Genomic DNA, 26,487 nt, shown 5'->3' on the forward strand with positions numbered 1-26,487 from the left:
TATAAAACATTTTGCCAGCTTCTTGGGGGCAGAAACGGGAGTTTTGTCCCATCTCCCGGCGGAAGTGGTCAGTGAGAGACGCGCTGTTGGATCCCACTGCTAGCTGGCTGGCTAGGGCGTTGCTAGCGGTAGAAAGCGGGTTTTGATGAGTCTCCGCTTGTTATCTACAAACTCAAACCGTGTAATGCGTCGGAAAAAATACTAGTTAGTGTTTGCTCAATCTTTTCTGTTCATTTGTGTTTTCTTTTGGATTTACGGAGGACTGTTGGTTACTTTTTGTCCCGTTAGCTGGCCACTGCTAGCCCGCTTTCCATCCACGGGAATTGTACCGAGAAACGACCAATTCTGGATGGAAACATGGAGTCAAGAAGTGCTGCGCTGTGCTAACTCTCTCCACTGGATTTGATTCTTCAAGACGGCTTTCTGAAGAAAACAACCGAGGTTTATTACCATCCACTTTACATCAATGTAGTGTTGGAATTATATTTTTGGTCATCGGCTGGCTCTTTGTTGTGAATGCGACTTTGCTTAGTTTGCACTCGAAACAAGAGCACACGAAGCAAAGTTTTTGCTGAAAGAGCTCATCTGTTTTGTTAGCTGCTGCTGGTGAGATTCAACGCCAGCCAGCCTGTGGTGACAAAATAGTTGTAAAAGACATAGTTTTCTTTTATTCGACCGTTTTTTTTTTTCTATTATCATTTTAACATCACCCACCGGTACATTTTGTTGATGTACTGTTAATTTGGTACACGACTCAAATACGGTTCGGAGCTGTGTTCTACTGGTCACGGGAGAGTCGTCCCCACGGACGGCTACAGGCAGACATTTCTGGGAACAGGGAATACCAATTCAGACTAGAGGAATTTTCAGCATCTTGAGACATCGTTTAGGCTCCAAAGACACTGAGCCGAGATGTACTAGTGGCCGAGGGGAGGACGCCACACGGCCAAGCTGTGTTACATGGGAATATTGATTGTTTACACTATATCACCGAGGACTGGGACGTGCATGAATCGGATTCATACAAGGAGTTCATAGATGCACCACAACTTGTGCCACCTGAAGCTGTGTATTTATTATTGTGGCTGTTGTGTTCAAAGCCGGATAATCGTTGTCAGTGGTGCTTATACGGCGAGCTCAAAACAGGCCCAAATTCATGCAAGAGCCTTGTTTACCTTCCGAGCTGCTTTCAGTATTTCACTGAACACATCGCTTGGTGGATTATATATAGTCAGTATTTCTACTTCAAGTATTTGGACGTGCCTTGCCACAGCACAGCAGTATTCTGCAGTCAATATATGCTCGACATTATCACATATCCTCACCTCCAAACGGATGCAACCGAAGGACGCACAAATACATCGCCTCAACACACTTGGAAAATGTTAATCGGATATAATTTACTGCAAATCTAGAACCGGAAGCCCAATGAGTGACACACAGTCCAGCTTCACTGACAGGTAACGTATGACAGCAGCCTTCTATTATACAACACACAGGTCCAACTTTGCCTGATCATGATGAACATGTTGTGTGTGTCTTGATCTAGACACTGTAGCGTTAAATATGATGACACCATGCAATGAGAACAGATTTTACATCTGCAGCACTATGCCCTGTGGATTTGCTTGGTCATAACTGTGTTATACATTGTAATTACCCAGCAGTAGAAGATCTGCATGGAAACAGGCCTGATGTCAGTGAGAGCAGACAGTAAAGTAGTAATTGTCCAGGGAATTGAGGAGGTCTGCTTCTGTTTGTGTAGCAGACAACAGTCATCTGTGAGCACAGAGCACATTTCAACAGCACTATTATTTCTAATCCTCTAACTTAAAATCTAACCTTACACTACACCTATTAAAACCATCTCTGGGTTAGACTTAAACCTTAAGTTAGTCAAGTAATCACCTTAACTAGACATCACACTCCTCTTCAGACCTAAATGTTTTCTGTGAATATTTTGAAGATAATTATGATTTTTATTGCATTATAATTTTAAGTATCATTCATAGGGATGTGTAAAAATATTCAAATATTGATATATTGTATTGTTTAATGTGATGATACAGTGTCGATATCGTGGGCTGCTATATTGATATAGAGTTTTTTGGTATATTTTACTAAATTATTTCCACTGCTACAATTTCTTTTTGCTTGTATCGTGGCCTTTGTATCAGTGCATATAGTATTGGCAACTTCTTAATTATATTCAGCCTTAATCATTCACTAGTTACATCAAGTCTTTTGTTGTGTTTTGTGGAAATAGACTGATATAATAGGTTGATATTTGCACTTAAACATTTTGGCTATTTGTCAAAAGCGGCAAAAGATATTTTGTATGGGACAAACGCTAAAGTAAAGGAAATACATAGCATGCTTATATGAACAGTTTAGAGCTATGCGGGCACAGCACTGTGTTATTACAGGGTTAGAATGAAACAAGGTTGTGGATGTCTAAAAGTTATATAGGTATTCATTTTGTATCTGCCCTACATTTGGGCCTCAGAATATCATTCATCTTGAGTGTTTTACACTGATTTGTGTCTGGCTGTCAGAAGTGATCGGTGACAGCAGCACTCGTCAGACCTTAACACCTGGATCCTTCATATCCATTGAGCAGACCTATAACAGGGACTGATGAACCCTTGCAGGACATAGGAATATGAAATATCTTTATGGCCAGGATTTAAGCTGGAGGCTACAGCCCCCCTCCCCCACAGCAGTGATGGCAGCAGTGACTGGCACCAGCTGCCATAGTGCTACTATTTATTATGTTTTTTTAGGTTAGTATTAGCACAACAAATGTGCAAGTCCATGCCATAAATAGTCCAAGGTTTATGTGGCCTTTTTCACCAGTCTTTCTTAAATGAAAATTGATATAAGCCCTTTGCCTTGGCATTTATATAAAGCACCTGTTTTATTGTGAAAGTATTATTTCTGAATGATGACTATAATTAGAAGTTCATAGAAGTAATAATGAATAAATCTGAGTTGCAGCAGTGGCTAAAATGTTTTCTATCCACTAGCTGATAAAAATCTGATACTGCATCCACAATCCCATGCTTCTTTTCCACTGCAGGTTGGACATAACTTTATTGATTGGAGCAGTGCATTTCTCTAAGGGAGTGTGTAATTCACTGCCATTAGTTGCCTTTGCTTTCAGAGTGTGTTTTGTTTTCAGGAGTATGTGAGTGTCCGGCAGCAGTCATGGGGTTGGGTCACCAGCCGCTGGGTCAGTTTAGTGTGCTGTTAGCGCTTTGTCCCACAGTTCTGCTGATGTCCACGTTTTTTCTCCCAACCCCAATAGCCCTCACCCCAAGCCCTCCCAGAGGCCCTCCCGGGAAGTTGTGCTCATGACATCACTAATAGTCCACAATAGCTTTCGGTGGGAGTAAACTGCCAGCTGTATCCTCTCATTTGGTCCGTCAGTTTGGTAAGACATATTGAAGGTGCTGCCTTCTTGGGTTAAGATGCATTCAAAACGATAGTACAGTATTTACATTAGAAATGTAAGCTGTCAATCACTGTAGCATTTTTAACGGTTGTAATTGAATCACCTGTGCTTAGTGCAGAAAAAAGCCTACATTGTCTTATCATTATCTCATTACATCTGCAGTCAAATGAGTTTCCATATGATAAATGTAGCCGTGAGTGCCTCTGACAGTTTGCCTTCTCTCTGTGCATCTCCTGCTTTTGGTGCCCTGAGAATACACTATACCCACCCTCCCTTTTACTCAGCATTGATAGGGAGAGCGCTGTACCAGCTACTGTTAAATGTCCCTTAAAAAACAAGTACACACATCATTAGTGCCCTGATAGAGAAGACTGATTTTAGTTTAAAGCCGTCACTCAGCATTGAACCATTATACAATATTATAATGGGATGCAGTACTATCATGATTCTAATATGATAATAATGGTATTTATGTTATATCATTTGAAGTCCCCATTACTTGGTTTTGAAAAGACTCCTTTATTAATGCCAGTCACATACAAAAATAAAACAATTTTCCAAAATGTCCATGCCATTTGAGTTTAGAGACTTTCTCTAAGAAATGTCTCAGTTGAGACTTTAGTTTAATGATTTGGCATGTGTAAAATATTCTGCTGCCCAACTCTGAGCATATGTTGGGAGAAGACATTAGGCAGCTGTAGTAGTAATAGACACATCCATTTGCTGAGTAAGAGATGACTCCAGGGTAGACATTCTGTCATTCAGTCGTCCTAACGATATACTGCGCTGTGCCTTGAGAGTCTTAATGCTGTGTAATCTGCCTGATCCTACGTCTATAGGAATCATGCAACATTTCCCAAAGGCACGCACTGCACAGGCATATACTCTCTAAATATGCTAAATTATTTCGAACCAAATACTAACCCCAGTTACACATGCCCACAGGCTCTCCTCTCTCTTGTAAAATCTGTCAGAGGAGTTTTTAGGTCACGCTTTGCACTTTTCAGTATAAATTCATCTTGTGGTGACTTTTGTATTCAGCACTTTTATTGGTCCTTCACATTTGAATAGATGTGAGGTCTTGCTGTATTTGGTGGGTTGTTTATTTCAGGATTATAAATGAAGAGCTGAGGGAGCCTTGCACCAACATGTGACTTTGTCAGGCACACACCAACTCCCCATGCTCACTGGTCAGCCCCTTCTCTGCACTCTGCATCACTAGAAGCTCCATTCAGTCTTTGGATTGGATGTTCTCGGCACCTCCCTCTATCTTGTTCTAATTACACCAGTATATGTAGGGCTGAGCGATATGGTGATAAAAATTGAAATGTGATCTGATCCCACTGACAATCTGCTTGTTTGGTGAAGTCACCATAACAGGACTCACAAATGTTCCGTTTATTGTTCCTCTATGCTCTTAAGAGACACCTATAGCCAATTACAGATCACTTTATTTACCAAGGCAGTAGTGAGTGTACATGGATTGTGACAAATTTGAAAATTTGATCTTGTAAAATACGTTTTGTTCTCTTAGTATATGTTTGTGTAAGTTAAAGAGTTATGATGTATTTGGAGTACTAAATGAATCAAGCTGAAGGCAGTGCATAAATGAGATGCTTAGAAAAGCAGTGGAGCAAGGCCCAGGGTGAGTAGCTGTAGGAAGTAGGTGGGCTTTGCTCTTTGTTGGGGTGAACTGTGCTTCTTACTCCTATGCTTCTAGCTCCTGTGACGCTGATCCTTGAAGACATCCTCTACGATCCTTTCCTGTGCTCAGAGAGCTGCAGGGCCCAAACATTACTTTCACTTCACAAAAGACATGAACACTACAACAGTAAAAAAAAAAAAAAGAAAAGAAAGAAAAATAGGACAACGCGTGGAGAGCTGTCTCCTGAAGTGTCATGCCCTCACTTGTCCAAGTCGAGTTTTGTAGCCATGGAGAAGTCAACTTAAAATCACAGCGTTTTTGAGTTCCATTTTATTTGTCCTTCTAAAGGGATTGGCCTATTTAATGTACACTGCCACACTTAACATTCAAGCTCTTCTAATTATCTATGTAAATGTATGCAGTGCTTATTCATCTGATTGCATAACTCTTGCATGGTGCAAAAGATGCTTTTACTGGAGGCTGGAAGACACTTGTGCAACATAGACATGTGAGCAACACACTGCTGCACTTTGATGAAGCTTCCCGTCTATTTCTGCTGATTCAGAGATGAATAGACATTTCTACTGTAGCGGAAGGGTCACATTGATGTAGAAACTTTGCTTCAGTTCCTTCACACACAAGGTGTGCATAGGATCAAAATGACAAAATATTCTGAAGAATGCAGTAATGTCTAGGTATGCAACAATAACCGAAATATCGTGATATCGTATCGTCAAAGTTCTCATGTGGACCATCACAATATATCGAATCACAAGTCTCTTTGCTTAAATGAAGAGTTATGGTGCAGCAACAGATAAAAAAAAAACAGAGGGAACTACATAGGCCATGATCCTTTGCTCCATTTCAGTGCTGACTACATGAAGAAATAACAGTTCTAAGCACTTTTAAGTCTTAGTTCTTTGGATTAAATCTTGTCAAGGCATTTTAAGAGGAAAAAGTAGCACATTAACAGTTTTAACCATTTAGCCTCCAGAAAATATCACAATAAATATCGTACCGTGAGACTCCAGAAAATATCACAATAAATATCGTACCGTGAGATGTATATCGTGTACGATGGTACAGAGAGATTTGGATATTATTACATCATGAGTCTCCCCACCATATCGTGAGCTTTCCCACGATATCGCAATAGTACCGTGAGGTTCATACTGTGACGATATCGTATCCTGAGACTTTGATATCGTTACACCCCTGGTAATGTCTGTTGCCTCAGTCAGTCTATTAAAACAAATGCTCTGTCTTACCTCTATCGGCATTCAAATATTTGGTAATTGAAGAAGATATATTATACTTTTTCCAGATATGTACTGTGAAACTATAGCTACAAGACAATTATGAATTTATGCATGACCCAGAGCCGGAATTTTTGTAATAATCACAATTAAGTTTGGAGCAGTGGCCGTGGATAGGTGATGGGTGAAAACTGAGATTTTCTGCGAACTCAAGGTTCAAAACCAGGACAACACAGGATTACGCATATACATGAATCATCCAAATGCCAATCTAGTAAGTTAATGCTGATGGACCAGCATTATAACATGGTTAAAATAATTTTTACATGATATATCCCCACACATACAGCCCTCAGCCTAAAAAAACGTCACGATTTGTTGAAGGGATCTCTTCTCCAAAACTGGGTTCTACAGGAGTCATGACCAGGAGAAGCTCAGAGAACCACCTTGCCTGTAGTGTTCTTTCCCTGTGGTGGAGGACAGCAGACAGCAGCATAGCATGAAGAAATGTCTATATCCTCCAGCTCCGTCAGGAATCCTGATGAGGTTTATTGGGGCAGAAAGGGCACCGTTTTCCCCTGGGGCAGAAGCTCGAGCTCTGGAGCTGAAGCCATAGTCGTGTCTTTCCACAATTTGCATGTTCAGTACTTACTAGATGATGAGTGCCTGCTATCTGAAAGTGGAAGTGCATGTCTAGACCCACTTCAAGAGTAATAAAGTACGCTTAAGTAGCCTATGGTGAGTTTTCTAGTATGAGTAGTGAACTTGTGGCTATGAGTAGAGACTGTTGTCATTGCGGTTGCGTTTTTGTGTGACTTGGGTGTGTAGATTAGATAGAAAATGTGTGGGTTTTCTAGAACTGGCCTGTCACTGGGGATCCTGTATCAGTGCTGCTCTCTATAAGATTAGAGCTAGCATGAATGGCTTGTTGTGAGAAAAAATTAGCCTGTTGCATTGCATTTTTGGCAGTCCACGTTCAGGACTCACTGCATTGTAATTAGAATTTTCCTCATTTTGATTAGTTGATGATCAAGTGTTTTGTTTTTGTTTTTTAGCTTTTGTTTAGTAATGGACTGAGCCGATACTAATGTACAGCATTTTAAAATCCATAATAAGAAATAATGGCTAAATATATTTATCTGTACTTAATCTGCTGCATGCTTGTGTAAACATGCAGCTGTATTTTTAACCTTATTGCTAAAAAACGTCTGTTAAAAAAAAAAAAAAAAAAAATCCATCTGTGGCACGGTAATTTCAGTGCTAAATTTACTCAATATTTGATACAGATTATGAACAAATTTAAATGTGACTTTTTTAGTATTGACTCTAAAATGAGTAACTAGTTTTGATGTTCATTTTGGTATCGATTAGTGTCTTGATAGGGATGCGACAAGATCTTGTGCCACAAGATCTCACAAGACAAAATTGCCCCAAGATTGTGCACACATGAGAAAAATTATCTTGTGAGGTTTTTTTCCCTCTGAAATAACCTTTGGCTTGGGTAAAAAAGGGTTAAGAGCTGGTGAGGTATAGAATTTGAGAAGCTGTAGTTTCAAAAGGTAGTACTACAATGACTGCTAAGGTATAAAATAAATAAACATAGTTAAACCAAAATTGTGAAATGGATTGCACTACTTATTTATTACAACTTATGTCAAAGTCTCCTCCGACGATATCATTAAAACGGCATATTATCCATCCTTCACTTTTTTGACTATTAGCAATGAGTGCAAATGTGCCTGTAATAATACTCACTACTTTATCCACTTAAATGTTCACAACAGCTGTTTGTCTATTGTAACAGATCGCCCACCTCTAATTTTGAGCTGTCTTCTTGCGTGCATTTTTAACTTTCCAACGTGTGAGAATTGTGCCGCCTTGTGCGAGGTCATTCACCCTGCCATGAAACACACCTCAGTCTGATGTGTGCTGTGGGCCCGAGGCAACACCCAGCTCCGTGAGTCCTCTTTTATTTTCAGACAGGCCCCACCTCTCCACCATCAACAGCCTCTCAGGGAGCTCTAGTCTCTGCCTGGGCTACAACACTGCAGATTAGCCGTCCTTGTTATGTAATTAGATATACAGAATACAGCCTCCCTTTGTCAGCCCATTTGTGTTGCGTTAGTCATGTTTTCACTCACTTGACTTGACTTTTACTTCTCCTATTTGGACAAATTTACTCAAGGGAGGAACTGAAAATAACCCCAAGTGCTTCCTATGAGTCCTGCATTAGCACTGACTTTTCTCTCACAGTCTCTTGTCTTTTCAGATAGTTAAAAGCAAATTTTGTTCTATGTTTCAGTTCAAACTTTTACTCTTTGATGCCTGGTTTAGAATGCGCCTCTTCTACTGCCACTGCTTCAGTTGGCTCAGCTCTGCCACAGTTTTCCATCAAAACACCAAACCTCAATGGAGCATTCAAGCCCAGGCTCGCTCAAGTACTGCCCTTCCCTCCCAACCTATCCCACCCGTCTGACTCTGCCTCATCTCCCTTTCTCTCTCCCTCGGAATGAATCGACTTTATCCAGGAAGTGGTCTTCGTCTGTTCCGTGGAGTTGTAGATACAATCGTCTACAAATCACATCTGATGATTACTATTGCCGTTTCCCATTAGCTACTGTCAGTTTACACCAAATCTTTTATCAATTTCCCCCATCTGTTGCAAATGGACTTATTTTCCATTTTGCCTGAATCTCAAGAGTGTATTATAGAGTTGATCAATTACCAGTGGGACAATAAATGATCTGTTTGCAGCCAGACAGAAAGTGCCTCATGATTGCTCATACTGGAGATTACCTTGTCACACAGTCGATTTGAAATTGCATTATTTATAGGTCTCACTGAAGAGTTTATATTAGAAGCACAAACCTTTAACACACTGGAACCAAGAAGAGCTGAAAAAGTTGACCAAATTGAGTAATCATTATCTGAGAGAAAATGTTTTATGACTCTGCTTATCAGCTGTGATTATCTGACCTGTTGTTTGAAGAGATAGAGGACTTACCAGTAGCAGCCTTAATATGAATATATAATCTGTTATAACAATGTTGACACTGTACCTGTCTTGAATATTCATATCTGTCTACTTACAGGCAGCGCTCGTGTTGCCTTGTTGTTTTAAGTCATTGCATCATTGCCAGTCTTGCTTTCAAGTCTCCAAGTCATCCATGTGCCTATTCACTTTTGCCTTTCTCAGGTCAGCGCTACCCATGTCCTAGTTCAAGGTTGTATGTTCAAGAGCTACATTTTTCCATCTTTCTAATGCAAACGTTTCAAGGCGGTGAACTACTTCAAGCTATTTTTTTTTCTCTCTCTCTCTGCCTCTGGAACTTATTACAGTCCGAGGCATTTCTATAAACGGGCCTTTCAGCTTGGCCCTGCTCCGCTCTGAATGGAACACACTGTCGCCAGGAGAAAGAGAGTTAATGTGGGCTAGTTAAGTCGTGAGACCTCCCCATTACGGACAACTGGAGTTCTCAATGTGTAGTCCAGCATGGAGATCAGACAGAGAACTGCCTAAGAGATAAGGCTATTATGAACATGTTATTATGCAGCAAATAATGCATCAAGTTTTAAGTAATGTCTTTGCTCTTTTGAAATTGCAGTTTGGAGGGCAGCAATGTTGACCCTATTTGCATTTATTTTGTCATCTTTTTTATTTTATGCAGAATGTATGAGTATATTAAAATGGACTTTCATAAAATTGTTTGAATCAATATAAATTAAATGGAAAAGGTGATAATATATTTAATTAATTAAGGTCAACGTTTCATTGCCCTTCAGTCCACAGAAACTGTAATCATTTAGTTGAATGAACCTTACACCAGTGGTAAATGAATGTCACTTAGTCTTGGTCTTGTTGGCTGGCTGCTGCCTTGGTGTTTCTGGTAGTTTAATCACATCATCTGTTGTCATAGTCTGTGTGATGCTGTAAACATTGACACTGGTATTATTCAACTAATCCGTCAAATTCAGTCCACTGGGATTATGTCTGTATTTGCCCGTTAGAGAGCCATATAAGTAAAAGCTTCTGAAAATACTCTTTGTGAAACCAATCTGGCTAAGTCAATTTGCGTGAAACATTATATGCACTATTTGACAATTCTCTGGAAGATTGAGTTGAGTTCATGTGCTGTGTCTATAAAGAGCATTACTCTGGGAAATAAAACCATATTTAATATCCAGAAACAAAGATCAAGTGAATACAAATGTTAACAGCATCTCTAAGAAAGAGGGAAGGATGCCAGGAAGTGTGTTCTGGGTATGATTATTACAGGCCGCTCGCTCCATGTCCGTCTGAGACTAGATCAAGGCACACACACAAATGCACATAAATACGCAGGCACGCACACACACACACACACACACACACACACAGCTCTTGGAGGCAGGGGGTATTTGACCTGAAAAGGCTTTAATCTGCTGCTCTAGTACTCTGATGTTTGATCAGGATTATCATGTTTCTCACTCTTAGACACACAAGACACTGACAACTGGGAATCTTCATTTAATACTATAAATTATGATCACTGTATTCTTCATCCATTCATTTCTGTATTGTTTGAGTTTGAGTATATGTAACCATTGTTTGTGCTCTTTTTAGGTTTCCCAAGAAAGCAAACAGGTAAGACTCCGGCCTTTTTCTTTTCATTATTTGTTCCTAATGAGGTAATATTTCAGCAGCCCTGATCTGCAGTGCACACAGACGTCCTTAGAGTCTGCACCAAACACCCCCACAGAACACACACAACATACACACACAGACACACACACAGACGCACACACACGTACACAACACGCACACACACAGAGGGACAAAGGGTTCCCTCTTCTGAGGGCAGCCCAGCGCGGCCTTTCACTGTTAACAGAAGTGCGCTCTCTCTCACGGTGGGGCCAGTATGGGCAATGGCAGCCGCACAGAGCTGGAGGTTCAGGCTTCTGTCTGTCTCAGTCACACTCCTCTGAGTAGTGTCCATTCACTGCCCCTGCTCGTGGGACCCTCAGGGAAGCCCCTCATATCCTCTGAGTGACACACACCAGCCCCTTCACTCGTACTTTGATAAGAGCTTTCACATTGTTCTGTTCTATTTTATCTGTCTCTGTTTCTATAATGATGAAAGAAAATGAATGGATTGTATAAATATTTCACAGTGTATTACACAGTACATGTTCATTTGTTCAGTTTGTTGTTCTTCTTCCTCCAGAACCAGCAGCATTCTCTCTAAGGACCCTCCTCCCGACAAGAAACCAAAAAGTGACAAAACCTCTCTGTCCTGCAATGACTTTGACCCTACAGGTACTGATCAGTTACATCTGTTTTTTTTTTCACTTTTTCTCTTCTCCTCCGTCCTCTGGATGGACACCTAACATTTCTATCTGCCGTGGTATTTGTCCCCCAAAAATACATTTTCTCATTCAAAATACTTGTTCCTGTCACAATGCTGTAATCTATTAGACACAAACCCAGAACTTATTTTATCTACAGTTTCATTGTAACTGAACATACAGACACTGTGTAGTTCAGTGTTATGTGCAGAATGCATAATACTATTTTATATTAAAACACATTAGACAGTTCAGAAGTGTCGTGACAACAGCATATCTTGTATTTTGTTGCATGAGATATAAGTGAGCTCTAAGCTTCTGTCTTCAAAACAATAGTAAATCCTCTGTGCCATGTTTGGAGCCTTCCAAGGTATCAGACAAGATGTGTGCCAAATGTGTGGCTGCAGGAGGAGCACTGAAAAGTTTCTCCCATAACACTAACAGTGAGAGTTTGACCTTGTGTGTGTGTAGGTGTTTAACATGCAGTTCAAAGCCATTTCATGTTTCTGCATGCTATTGCCTGCATGGGTATAGCTTTGTGTGCTGCTTTCGCATGAAATCTGATTTTTTTCATGAATTACCTTTTGTATTTTTATTGTAATTGTTATTATAGATGGGCATGAGTATACTGTTCATATATTTTTAATTTCAAAATGTACTATTATTTTTATTTAAGTGTATTAGTTAGTTAGGTCTGACTTGATGAGTGACACCTACAGGAGTGGAGGTCATACTTCCACTCCTGTAGTTGTGCTCCTGCCTGTCCAAACCATTGTGTTATTGAAATCTATTTGTTGATTTGAGTTTCTTTCCCATGATTGTTTTTCCTTATGATTTTCTCTCTCCTGTCTTGTGTGTTTCCTTCCCTTGGTTTGTGTTGTCGTTGTGTGTGTGCGCGTCTGCTTCTGCGTTGTCTGTGCTGGGGGTCCGCGTGGTGGGGGGCTGTGAGCAGACGCTCTCGTGGTGCAGAAGAGTGGCAGCAGCAGTGTGCTAGCAGAGGGGAAGCCTGAGTCCTGTGGTAAGAATGGCTGCTGTGACAACTGCACCTTTCCATGCTCTTTATAACCCCGCTGTCAGCTTACAGACCTCTTTCTCTATGTACTTAAAGCCTGATCATGGAAAACGTGCATTATTGTAGGCCTGTCACAACAATTACTTTAATAAAGTTCAGTTTAGAAAAGAGGAACATTTTTGGGGTTTAATATTGTATGTCCTGTGTGCATTTATTTGCTATAGTCAACTTTTTGTCAAGCACCACGTTTTTCTGCTGCAGTATATTATTTGTTATTGTGTTGGGTCAACTTCATTGTACTCTCTTCTGAACCATTTGGGAAGAAGTGTAAGTTTAGACTTGCTGTTATTTCTTTCAAATGTAAATGTGGCATAAAGAATTTATTCTGGTGCTCTCACACTGCACAATAGGACCATCAGTGTTGCTTTATAGATTGTTGTTTATATTGAGCCTAAAAGCTAATGGTGGAACAACAATCCTGAGGTGTAACCTGAGCTGTTGCCTGACAGGCAGAGCGTTTGTTTCACCTGCTGACAAAGGACAAACCAAATACATCCGTCTGAGCCACACACATTTTGAAGTGGACATTCTGCCCGCTGTCTGGGACAAAGTTTATCAAGATTGGTTTCTGATATGTTTTGTCTGGACTGCTTATCAGGAACGTAAGAGTTACAGCAGTAGCAGAAAACTCTTTGACGAAACTTTAAATTGAAGAAATAAATCTCACCTTTGAATGACCTCCTTTCGTTTATAATGGCTGGTTTAAGACTTCTTAATGAGTATTAAAGGTCAGTTTCCGAAGCGGATATTTCAAAGCAGGCTGATTATGGATCCTTGAAACCTCTGAATTATACATTAGCTTAGGAGATGGATTAACCTGATCTGAGCTCCGCTCAACACTGCCTCTACTCATGGTCTATGGCCTGCCCTCTCCTGGATTCTAAAACAGGCCAAACGCCAACATCCTTGGAGGCAAATTCACACCACTTTATGAACCCATCTGGTTTCATCTGTCACCCTGACGCCCCTAATTCTCTCCCTGTCTCTCCCTGTCCCACCACTTCTCTCCCAAATCCCCCTCCCCCTTGCACCTTCTGCCTATCTCTAACCTTCTGCCTCTCTAACCTTCTGCCTCTCTAACCCTCTGCCTCTCTAACCTTCTGCATGTATTGGCTTCTGGTCTTTGCTCTCCTCATCCCCCTTCTACCCTGGTTGATTGATCCACTCACCTCAGGTTGACAGTGCATTGACCACAAAAACAAACAACAGATTACACACCTTATCCAGTCAAGTTATACTCCATTAAGTCAGTTAAAATAAAATGTCGGACAAAGCAGTATTTCCTTTTTATTTAGTATAAATTCAACATTATTTGCAGTACCTGAATTCCAATATATTTAATTAAAAATGGATGTGTACTTGTTGAAGAACTAGTCATAGCTGAGCATATTCTTGTCTTTATTACAGGTTTGGTCCAACGATGTGTGATCATTCAGAAAGATGAAAATGGCTTTGGGCTCACAGTCAGTGGTGACAACCCTGTGTTTGTGCAACTCGTCAAAGAAGGTGAGATGGGGCATCTAACAGTAATCCCAGTATAGATAAATAGATCTAGATAGATAATCTACTGTGTAATTACTCCTTGTCATTGTCAGTGTTTTATATTCCACACAAAGTCTTTACATTTACTGTAGCTTTACCACGTAACTACAATTGACAGACACTGATAGTAATATTAGCTTCATACTCCCTGCTGCTTGTGACTGCAGACTTCATCTAGACTGGGATCCTATAATAACCTGTCTACAGCCTAAATCCTTTTGTTTGGGGTGGAGCTGTGAAACAGGTCCTTCTCGTAATATAACCACTGTTATGGTCTTTCAAAATAGTACTCAAATAGTCATTTTGCAACATCTGGCGTGTCAGGCTGTGTTCTACAGTTTAGTGTGGAAAATCACACTTGCTGAACATAGGCTTTGACTTTTGTGTTTTCCCATGACGGTCCATTTATTTAATTTATTTCCCTTGCTTATTACGTAATTCAAAGGTTTGTTTGTGTTTTTTTGCCAGATGGGGCTGCTATGCGGGCAGGTGTTCAGACAGGAGACAGAATCATTAAGGTAATGTCTTGCGCTGCTCATGTCACTGTTTAAGTCTGTCAAAGGCTGTATGCTGCCCCCTTTTGACCAGCCAGGGTTCTCACACTCTGTTCATATGTTGACATGAAGGATCACAAAGATATGCTTGTTTTTTCAGGTCAATGGGACCCTTGTTACACATTCTAATCATATCGAAGTAGTAAAACTTATCAAATGTAAGTATAAGCTACTGTTGTTTTTAAATGGATGTAGATGATTGAATGAACGGAGCAAAAGGATATAGATGACTTGCTTTTCTTCTGTGTGCAGCGGGCTCTTATGTGGCCCTCACAGTATTGGGGCGCCCTCCGGGGCTCACTCAAATCCCTCTGTCTGAGGCAGAGTCTGAGATGTTGGGTGTCAGTATTTCCTCTCCAAACTCGCCAGCAACAGAGCGACCGTACAGTCCTCAGGATCGCTACTCGTCTTCACAGCCACAATGGGTACTGGCTATCTCTCTCATCTCATGACTTTATTCACTTTATTTTTTATCATTATTTACACAGTATTCATTTTTACCCCAGGATGAAAATAGCAGTCCTTTGAACCAGAGGTGTGACCTGTTACCACGAATGCTCTCAAAAGAGCAGCAAGAACTACAGGTCAGTCTCACATTTTGCTATTACAGTATCAGTTAACACATTTAATCAAGAATTATATTTTGTAACTTAATTGTTGACATGTAGGCTATGAAGGATGAGTACAGCAGGAACCCCTCCCCTAAACTACTGAAAGATATCCATGAAGCTAAAAAACACATTCCTCAGCTGCAGGGTCAGCTCTTCAAAGCCTCTGGTGCAACACAGGTAAAAGGTTTTTATACAGACTACAAATAATGTGCAGAATAACACTGGTCAGTCACTGATATTACAGTCCAGTGATTTTGTAGAGGACAAAGGCTTTGTCCCAGACAAACATTAATCTTCCCCAGAGGATTAGGCTAATGCCTCTTTGTGTCTGATACAGTTTGTTTTATGGTTATAGATTGATATTTGTGTAAATATATTCATTTTCTGTTTGCCAACACCCCTTTAATATACTTGATTACCTATTTGATGACTTTAGGAGGCTGTTCCAAGTGGTGAAGCAGATGACGGTAGCACATTGGAGACAGAGCACACATTCACCTCTAAAGGAGACCATAGCACAGATCTGTCTTGGAGCAGCACTCCTGTAAGATCTCACATCTGATTCAGTCCATAACTTGTTTCATCTATAATGTGCATTGAGTCTGATCTGTTTGCCAGTTAATTGAACTGTTGTACATGTACATGCATGTGATTTATTTTAGCTTGTTGCTCATTTCCAGACTCGAGGGTGTGGGCCTGGGTCTCCAGAGCCACAGCGCCCCAGGGAGCCCTTCTGTCCTAGTCCAAAGAGCACACCACGCAACAGCTTCAACTCCTACCACTCCCCAGAGGCAGAGGATGCTACTGACTTGGTAATTTTTACATTTACTTTCAGAAATATTACAATGAAACAGAAATTAAAAAGCAAGATTTGTCTTTGAAATTGAATTACAATTGGAGAAAGGGAAACAGGACTGTGGGTGTCAAATGTCATTCTTATTACAATTATTATGCAGAACTGTGCAATGTTTAGTCAGTAAGTGAGTATGTATCATAAGTAATCAAAATCCAGCCTCTCTGGCTCCTCTGTTAAACTCAGGTTGATCTCTAATTATTAATACACTGTTGTCTTTCAGGACTCAGTATCTCCAACAGCAGTCAGCAGTCCTTCATCTTCTAGACTTGTCTCACAAATCATTGGAGCTGAGGACGGCTATTTTGATTCAGACCAAGAGCAGGTATAAATAAGAATTTTATTTTCAGTATTACAAATCTATGTTATTATCTTGTGTATGAACAGGAAAAATCAAACCAAGTGATCAATCATATATCTTTTTTTTTTCAGACAATTGGCCAGTGTAACAGCTTTAATAGCATTGAGCAACTCAAGTCTTGTCCTGCTCACCTCGCAGCTTTTTTGCACCATGTAATTTCTCAGTTTGACCCTGCTCCCGTTGTAAGAATATATATATATATTTTTTTAATAATTCAAAACACGTACTCTGTGCTGAACTGTGTATAACTCATAATGATAATATTAATTACACAGCTGTGCTACCTCTATGCTGACCTCTACAAGCAAACCAACTCCAAAGAGACCAGACGAGTGTTCATGGATCTTCATAGTTTTTTCATTGACCGGGGAGCTGTAAGTATTGTTTTTAAGAAAGAAAGAAAAAAAAATATATATATATAAATATATAATATAAATATATATATATATATATATACAATATATGTATATATGTGTGTGTGTGTGTGTGTATATATATATATATATGTATGTGTATGTATATGTTATATATAATATATATATATATATATATATATGTGTGTGTGTGTGTGTGTATATGTATATATATGTATGTGTATATTACACTATTCTTTTTATATATTTACACTATTCTTTACAGAATCTTAAAGTTGCAGTTCCAGAATCAATATCTTCAGATCTCGGTAAGCACTGGGTTTATTCAGGGCTTGTGTTACTTTTGCATGTGTTTTTATTATTATCATCTTCCCTTCTGTTGTACATAATCCCCTAAGGTTAATAACTCAATCAGCCATGCACTATACAGTTTTAAAAATCATATGCTCTGGTGATTTGGAAAGTATTTCATCTTAAATAGCACACGTTTAGTGAGCACTTACCATAATCCTTTAAATACTTGGGGCAATCTATAAGTGAATGTTTGTGCCTGTAGACCGAAGGCGGACTGAACTGATCCCTGAGGAAATAAACAGACAACATGTTCAAACGCTACAAGACTCATTACTCCCTGACATTCAGAAGCACCTGGAAGATTTCAGGTAAAACTTACAACAAATCTCACTATTCTTTTTCATGAGAACAACAAAAATTATTGTGATCATCTGGACATTTGCAGGCAAAAACGCAGCATGGGTTTAACAGTGGCAGAAAGTGAATTATCTAGATTGGACCAAGAGAGAACCAGAGACCGTGTCACTCAAGAGAGAGAGCGATCGTATGCTGAAAATATTATCACAAAGATTGATGATATCCTGTAAGTTTTCCTAAAAACACTTCTTGTATATTATGTTGCTTTGATACTTACTACTACTTTGTTTTTATTGCAGTTTAAGTACTCAGAATACAGAGGAAGAGAAATGGTAGGCAATATTCCTTTGATGTAATTGTTTAATAATTAAATTATTACAATAGGGATCCTTTGCCCCTGTTCATAATGTCCATATATTGGCAATTAGCTGCCAGAGTATTATTAAATCAAAAATGCTGTATTTGTCAGCCAGTTATGGCATAGTATAATGAGGAAATATTACCACAGTAGACTTTGATTAACTCTTGGAACACACTCGTCCCCCCACAAACCTTGTTAATTTATGCATTGTGTTTGTATTCAATTATTTAAAACTGAGATAGTGCTGTTTGAAATGCCATATGGCTGCAGTTTCGTCCAGATGGTTTGTGGAGAAACTGAAAAAGGCTAATATGACATATGGCACAAATTTCAATATGGGCACTTGTTATTTTCTTCTTCTAGCACAGGCTGAGTGTATGTTTGTTTGCCTTTAGCACTACAATGCAGTATGTTATCTATACATACATGAAGCACCTTGGTGTGAGGGTCAAGGAGCCTCGCAGTCTGGAATCCAAATGGGTTCGGATTAATTTTCTCCCAAAAATTAAGGTAGACTTTGTTCAAATATAATTGTCTTTTATTATAGTTTTCTTATTCAAAACTTCTATATTTACCTTTTTATAGAGAAGTATTAAGACTGAAAAAGAAGGAGAGGAGAAGGTGAAGAAAAGATTTCCTAGTATCCTTGGACCACAGCGCCGGCCCAGTCGCATTGAAGCAGCCTCAGGTCAGTTAAGAACCATACATAAATGCACCAGCCAAAAGAAAAGCATGGCTCTTAATCTTTTGGTCATACTTCCTGATTTCAGTGGGTAAAGCACTGGATGGACGCCCCAGGCCTCAGAAGCAGTTGTCTCAGCCTACACTCGGTGTCAGTGAGCACACAGAGGGGGGACGTCTCCGTGTGAGCCAATCAAGTGAGGGCTCTGAGCTCGTACATTCGGCTACAACCTCGTCTCCAGGAAATGCTGCTTTGGACACCAGTAAAGACACTGACATAGGTATGTTCACTATTGTAGTCATCACATACACAAGAGCTTTGATATTATGTATGGTTCTTAGGTGGTACTCCAACCTCAGGCCCCTCGAGGCTGAGTGATGGGCTCCAGTCTGACCCACTGGATGTGTTGACCTATCCTGCATCACAGTTTGACCTGTACAACCTGGACCAACTTCAGGAAGATGATAGAGAGAGTGACAGGTGTCCCTCTATTCAGATGTTCACATATTATGCTTTTTACCTATAATGTCTTTTTTTAACTTCTAATCAATTTTTGTTGTAGTAGATTACATGATGGCACACCAAAAGCACTGAGGAGGTAAGAATGCTGTACTACTCATGTTTAAGACTGAATCAAGATATTGTAAAAAAGGAGCTACAATTTGAGTATTTTGGTTGTTTTCTTGTTTAGGCTGGAGGGACTTGGTGATGTGCAAAGTGAAGATGACCAGGGCACAGACTCAGAACATGACCCGCTGAACTGGCAGCAGCTGGTGGGACGAGAAATTCTGGCCGGGCTCAGACCTCATGAAATTAAGAGACAAGAAGTCATCAATGGTGAGAACCAAAAGCAGCATTTGCTCATTTTCATTCCAGAATTATTGCTAATCATGTTTTTTGGGGTTTTTATTAAGAATTGTTCCAAACCGAGCGTGCGCATGTGAGGATGTTGAAAGTATTGGACCATGTTTTCTATCAAAAACTGACCAAGGAAGCCATTTTGCCCCCTGCTGACATCAAAAACATCTTTACCAATCTAGAAGAGATTCTTCAGTTGCATGGTACACTACCGCACATCGCTGCAACAAAATAAAACATAATTTATTAACTGAAAAAACACATGGGAATACTGTACAGTGATTCTGCATCTTTACATTTCAGCATCAATACTGGAGCAAATGGTAGCCGTTCGGAAGAGAAATGAGTCATCTGTAATTGATCAGATCGGAGATGACTTGCTCTCTTGGGTGAGTACAATTTTCAGGCCAAAATTGTATTTCCCCTCTCATGCATTTTCTTATATTGAATGGATTTCAAGATGACTGATGGGGCAGAAAAATATATTGCGCTCCAAGTTATTGAACTTTGCCAAATATGCTGCGTGTTGCTAAAAAATAATAGTCTGAGATAGTTTCAATCCTGCATCTACTTTCTTTGACAACAAATATAAACAGAGTCACGCTGTTTTCTCTAATCAATCTTTAATCCCATGACAAAAAAATGTGAATTGTTTTTGCCTTTTTTCTTTTCACTCTGTTGCTGTTTACAAAGATGTGCCTCTAGTATTCCAGTAGATGTTTCCTCTTGTTGTTTTATTTTGAAATGCCTTTAAACGATGGCTAATCTGGACTGATAAAGCTGGTGTCCTGTTTTGGCATGTACAGTTTAGTGGGGCAGAGGAGGAAAAGATCAAGCAGGCCGTGGGGACCTTCTGCAGTAACCAGCCCTTCGCTTTAGAAATCATCAAGACCCGACAAAAGAAGGACTCTCGGTTCACCTCATTTATCCAGGTGCTGCTGCCGTGACATGCTCTTGTCTATATTCATTATGAGTGAGATGTTGCAGTGGACACTGTGAATACAAATGTCTGCTTTCCATGTTTTTAGGAGGCAGAGAGTAATAGGCTATGTCGTCGACTTCAGCTAAAAGACATCATACCTGTAGAGATGCTGAGGCTCACCAAGTACCCACTTCTGCTGGACAACATCGCCAAGAATACAGGTGCTATGACACAGCTTGTTTTCTTCGACTGCAATTTAAAGTTTACAGTTTTTATTTATAATATATTTTCATAAGGCTTAAGAGGCATGTGCATAACATACCAATCATAACAGTAACAATCAGAATCATTAGAATTAATATAAATTATTTTTGGTGCAACTGCAATGCTGCATTTTCATTTCAGCTAATACTGAGCTATTAAGAGATTATAACTAATGATCTTCAAGTGATAATGCGCAATTTGAGAAATGTCCCCGATATTTCTTGGTCCATTGTTTTAGCCTTGACTGGGCTTTCGACTCATGCCGAGAGGAGGCACAGTAGGAATAAAGTGTAACCGGCTATTATGAGATCATAATGCCTCTCTGCTTCATCATAATTTTCGTAAATGGTGATGGTGTGCAAATTAAGGGAGAAGACTCAATTTGTCTGGCAGTCCCCCACTGGTTAAAGTACGCTGTGTCCCTAATTTAATGTTTATTAATGCTTTTTTCATATGTTACAGATGATCCAACTGAGAAGGACAAAGTGAAGCAGGCTGCTGATTGCTGTAGAAAGATTCTCAATCATGTCAACCAGGCTGTAAAGGAATCAGAGGACAAGCAGGTACATCTTCGACTTTATATTTTATTCCATTTCCGTCATCCTGCCTCTACCAATCATATCATGAAGCACTTTTGTAATCTTTTTCACTTTCTACCACCCCACAGAGATTGGAGGACTACCAAAGAAGATTAGATCTATCCTCGCTAAAGCAAACAGACAACCCCATGATCTTGGAGTTAAAGGTGAGTTGTGTTGCGTATGGAAGCAGTATTCTGTGACTGTGTACACACTTTATAAATGTTTTAAATCCGTGTATCATTTGTTCATTCGTTTTTCAATATAAAACCAAAAATAAGAAAACGAAAAAACAACAGTTTTCTTCGCTATTTGTCTCCAAAACCAAAATGAAAAAACGGATAACGATTAGTTTTTTCAGTTTTCGATTTTGTGTTTAAATGAAGAATGGAAAAAACGGATAACGGCCGTTTACGTGACTTCCCTGACTGCGATTTTGCACCGGGTACGGACTGAACTAGGACTGATCCAGGTCTGAGACCAGAGTGGGACCAGAGCGGGACCAGAGCGGACCAGACCAGACCAGACAGGACCAGAGCGGGACTGGGGCGGACTTCAAGCTTTGACTCTGAGCCTCCGCGGGGTCCGAGCCTCAGCTTCGAGCTCCGGCCCTGTCGTGGGATCTGAGCCTCCGATCTGGTCTCGGTCTTGTCTCGGTCTTGTCTCGGTCTTGTCTCGGTCTTGTCTCTGTCTCAGGCCCGCTCTGGTCCCGGTCTGGTCCCAGACCTGGTCCATTTGAACCAAAAGCTCTTAGTTCAGTTCGTTTTCGTTGGTGTGAAAGCGTCAGTTGGATGCTTTGCACCACCTCAGAACCAACCGCGGTTCTTGAGCGCGGAGGACTGAAGCAGCCTGTCCGGACCTGTAGTCCACAGCACATTCTCACTTTCCCCGCACGGAACCAGCGCGGAGACGATGACACGGAACCGCTCGGACCGCTGGTCTCGGTCTCAGTTCCGCTCTGATCCCGCTCTGATCCCGCTCTGATCCCGCTCTGATCCCGCTCTGATCCCGCTCTGATCCCGCTCTGGTCCCGGTGTGGTCCCGGTCTCAGTCCCGCTCTGGTCCCGGTCTGGTCTCGGACCTGGATCAGTCCTGGTTTAGTCCGTGTGCGGTGCAAAAGTTCGGCATCGCAGTCACGGAAGTCACATAAACGGGAAACGGCCGTTATCTGTTTTTTCCATTCTTCATTTAAACACAAAATCGAAAACTGAAAAAACTAATCATTATCTGTTTTTTCATTTTGGTTTTGGAGACAAATAACGAAGAAAACTGTTGTTTTTTCGTTTTCTTATTTTTGGTTTTATATTGAAAAACGAATTAACGGATGATACACGGATTGTTTTAGTACATGTATTTCAAAGTTTCATGTGAAGGTTGTTTTCTGACCAGATTTTTCTTTATTTTTCTTAGAACTTGGATCTTACAAAGAAAATGTTGGTACATGAGGGACCATTGTCTTGGAAAGTGAATAAGGACAAAACAATCGGTTTGAAGCCTATATTTCATTCAACACAAAACACTTAACTGAGGAAGTGAAACATGTATATTGTTAACATTTCTATTCTCTTTTAGAGCTATACACCCTTCTGCTGGAGGATATTCTTGTTTTGCTACAAAAACAAGACGAACGCCTTATCCTTAAGTGTCACAGTAAAAACCTGGCCGGTACAGCAGATACTAAACATATCTTCAGTCCTATTATCAAGCTAAGCACCGTGCTGGTGCGGTCGGTGGCTACAGGTCCGTATGCAACTTTTAACTCATCACTCAATAAACTGAATTTATGTCGATGGAATCACCAGCATGTAATAAATAATTATTTATGTCTGCTATTAACTAACATGTCCTACTTTCTCCCAGACAACAAGTCTTTTTTTGTCCTGTCAATGTCTGACAACGGGGCCCAAATTTATGAGCTGATGGCACCCACAGTCTCAGATCAGAGAACGTAATTGACATTTTTATTATTATTTGATGTCTCATATCACGGTGTACTTTGCTATTGACTAACTGCTATTTGTTTTATTTTCAAGGTGGCAGCGATTGATCAGCCAAAGAGCTGAAGCTATGAAAGTCAAACCTCATAACATCATACCTTTACCTCAATCAGAGTATGTGACTTTGATTACTCACATATGTAGGAGAATCTATTGAGTCTATGTGGTTCTGATCATCTCTTTGCTTTGTCTTAGTGGGGAGCGAGATGGCGTAGAAATCATTGCAGCAGGTGTTTCCAGACTAGGCAGAGATGCAGACCGCACATCTACCGGAAGCACTCAGTCCACAGGTAACTACTCATAATTATAGTCTAAATTATGCTTGGAAAGACTCTTATCCACTTTCAATTTTAGTCATTATTTCTTCTCGCATTTCTATAATTGCCTTCTTAGAAAAAGAGCAGTCCGTTGACTAGAAGTGCTGTTCAAAGTTCATTTTCTGAGAATAACCCATTTGAAGAAGTAAAGGCTGAGGAAGAAGAGGGTTTTGTGGACACAGACCTAAATTTCCAAGCTTCAGAGGAAAGCCGAGAAGGAGACATGTTTAATCCCTTTCCTTCTAAAGCTGACGAAGCACTAAAAACACGTAAGATCACAAATGTGACATTTTAAGAAGACATAATAAATTATTCTTTTATAGGTCTCATCATATTTTCTGTTGGTTGCAGTTGCTGCTCTAAAACAGGTGTTGGTTACACAGCTAATGTCCCAGGAAGCCTGTGAGAGAACCAAGCGCTCGTCAGGAGCTCGTATCCTCAGGACCACCTCTTTGAGGACACCCGTGGACAGCCGCGCTCGTGGGATGGTGCATAATGGAGCTGTAAGGAAAACCACCGATGACCCCACGCAGGACCTGGGCTCTGGAGACACTGGTTTCTTCGACTCTCCTGAAGATTATGGTGAGTTTCGCCCGACAGCTCAGTAAAGATTACTTCTGACTGAGCTTTGTGGTTGCCTCCTGCTGATGTGGAGCTGCCTCTGCAGATTGAGTACCAAGTGTCTTTTGTGATTCTCATAGCAGGATATTTGGTCCTAGAAGGCTATGTTGGCCCAGGGGAGAGCAGCACAGACGATGACATCTTGGCATCAACTGCAGGGAAGCCACTAAGGGGGTGCACTGCTGATTCTGGCATCAATTTAAGGTTTTCCTCCGCATCCCAGGCTGGCAGCCTCTCCTCTTTCAGTAGACAAGTACTGTCTCACCTAAGAAGTCTTCAGACTAACCTCAACTATTTAAAGGTAACAGCTTTACTTATTTTTACACTACAAGTTCAACTTTGACTTACAACTGTGCAAAACTGTGTTTTCTTTTTCCAGGAGGTTGAAGCAAAGTATAACAATTTAATACAGCAGAGGTCTACAGCTGACGCAGATGGAAACAAAGGTAATACTTTACCCTTCACTTAACAAACTAAATGTTATACATCAAACTGACCAGGCTATTTTATCTTTCAGATAAAAGATAGTCCTTCTTCCAGTTGGTCCCAAGAGGAAATATTGACTTGTTGTCTGTTACTGCTTCATGTGTCCTGGACTTTTTGGACATGATTTGAGCTTGTCCTCTCACTGTTGAACCCCCTGGTTTCCATCGCAGTCGCCCGTGGTCGCCGCAGAGAATGAGAGACAAAGTGTGAGCAGAGACTATTGGGGAGAGGGACCATCAATCGGATGCTGCTTCCTGCTCCCTCAGCACAAGGCAATCAGGGAAGTGGGACTGTCCCAAACCTTACCCTTCTGCCAAAACCCCTACCCACCAAACTCCCTTGAAGAAAGAGAACTTATACCAAAATGTACAAAGATGTGTGTTTAAGAAAATATATATATGAAACACAAGACAAGAAAAGGAAATTTTAAGATAATGTATTAAGATTTTTTTTATCCCAAGATGTATTTATTTTTTTCTTTTCATTTTTAAGTGTTTCCCATACTGCTTGCATGCTTTGGCCATGGTGTTAGCATATTGGCAGCTTTTCCTGCTGCAGTCATATGGGATAGTGTGAGTGTTCCGTGCACGCTAGCCTTGCCGTTAAAAATAGCAGGATTATATTGAGACTGATAGAGGCCAGAAACACACTGGTGACAGAGATCTTAATGTGTTGAAACTCATAAGTTGTGTTTGAGACTAGGATTCATAATGAATTCTAGGTGTGGTGTTCACTAGAATGAAGAGTCTGGAGGCTCTGATCTGGTCCTGTTTCATTTCCTCCTGTCATCCTTTGCGTGTAATTGTCCTTTTCTTTTCCCTGTGAGGACATATCTGGGTGTCCCCTTCCTCATCCAGCACAGCCCAGTGGCTCTCATGCTTATTTATCCTCCCTCCCTTCACTCTGTATGTCATGTGTCCTGAGCCTGCCTCGAGTCCCCTGCCCCTGTCGTCCTCCTCACTTCATGAGAGCATATCGGCTTCTGACAGAAACGCTGCTGCTTTTTGCTTCTGTCTGCGCCGCTGATCCGACTGCTTGATATTCTAATAATGTCATGAAGTTCAACATATACTGTACAATGATCAAGTTGGAAGGTTATGCATAACTTTAATAAATAAATGGTGCCATGACACATTGGAAAATGTAAGCTATGTCTGTTTTTTAATAGTAGGAAGACACTAAAGATTTATTACTGCTCCTTCAGATCATCATTTTCTCATTGCTGCAGTAAAGCACAATTAAATCACTTATATGCTCTGCTCTCATTGAATGACTAGTTTGTTAATTGAAAAATGATTGAAGGGCGGTTATTGTAACTTTATGTGAAAATCGTCAAGGACGCTTAAATTCATGACCCAAGATGAAGCTGTCACTTGCTCTGCCCTGTCATTAAGTTTTTCTGTATCAAGTCACACAAAGTCATGAGTAGGAGTAAGGACTTATACAATGTTGCTCTTGATAACAAGTGATTCAAATCAAAAGATGCTCCACACATATTCAGGTTTTTATGGCAGATGACCACACCTCATTCAGAATATATACATACATATCAGTAACCAGACATTTTTAGTCACTACAAAGTGTATTTTCCTGTTTAAATGTGAGTACACGTGATGTATTTGGTAATAAAACTGCAATGTTTTCTCATCAGGATTTAGAGGAGGTAGTGCGTCATAAATCTGCAGTGCTTTGGTCCTCACTCC

At 40.3% G+C, this 26,487-nt stretch overlaps 1 protein-coding gene across 1 annotated transcript; it reads left to right on the plus strand.

Annotated features, from left to right (window-relative positions):
• The first annotated feature begins 67 nt into the window (after positions 1-67).
• On the plus strand, positions 68-25,931 carry arhgef12a (Rho guanine nucleotide exchange factor (GEF) 12a). Its single transcript, XM_055167015.1, has 41 exons — positions 68-1,460; positions 10,959-10,979; positions 11,560-11,651; positions 12,633-12,698; positions 14,160-14,258; positions 14,763-14,812; positions 14,949-15,006; positions 15,101-15,273; positions 15,355-15,432; positions 15,517-15,636; positions 15,896-16,003; positions 16,140-16,271; positions 16,536-16,637; positions 16,745-16,855; positions 16,949-17,047; positions 17,313-17,355; positions 17,604-17,709; positions 17,787-17,924; positions 17,998-18,030; positions 18,455-18,569; positions 18,645-18,747; positions 18,830-19,021; positions 19,083-19,221; positions 19,307-19,339; positions 19,433-19,578; positions 19,656-19,802; positions 19,903-19,988; positions 20,406-20,531; positions 20,628-20,742; positions 21,248-21,348; positions 21,453-21,530; positions 22,774-22,849; positions 22,936-23,103; positions 23,224-23,311; positions 23,397-23,474; positions 23,556-23,650; positions 23,752-23,946; positions 24,029-24,259; positions 24,379-24,599; positions 24,678-24,744; positions 24,816-25,931. Exons 1-41 carry the CDS (start codon positions 1,429-1,431, stop codon positions 24,824-24,826), a joined length of 4,272 nt encoding a protein of 1,423 aa, XP_055022990.1. The 5' UTR covers positions 68-1,428; the 3' UTR covers positions 24,827-25,931.
• Positions 25,932-26,487: the final 556 nt, after the last annotated feature.

Source organism: Boleophthalmus pectinirostris, unplaced genomic scaffold (assembly GCF_026225935.1).
Source record: "Boleophthalmus pectinirostris isolate CB_2022bp ecotype Guang Dong unplaced genomic scaffold, ASM2622593v1 HiC_scaffold_9, whole genome shotgun sequence".
Taxonomy (NCBI): Eukaryota; Metazoa; Chordata; class Actinopteri; order Gobiiformes; family Gobiidae; genus Boleophthalmus; species Boleophthalmus pectinirostris.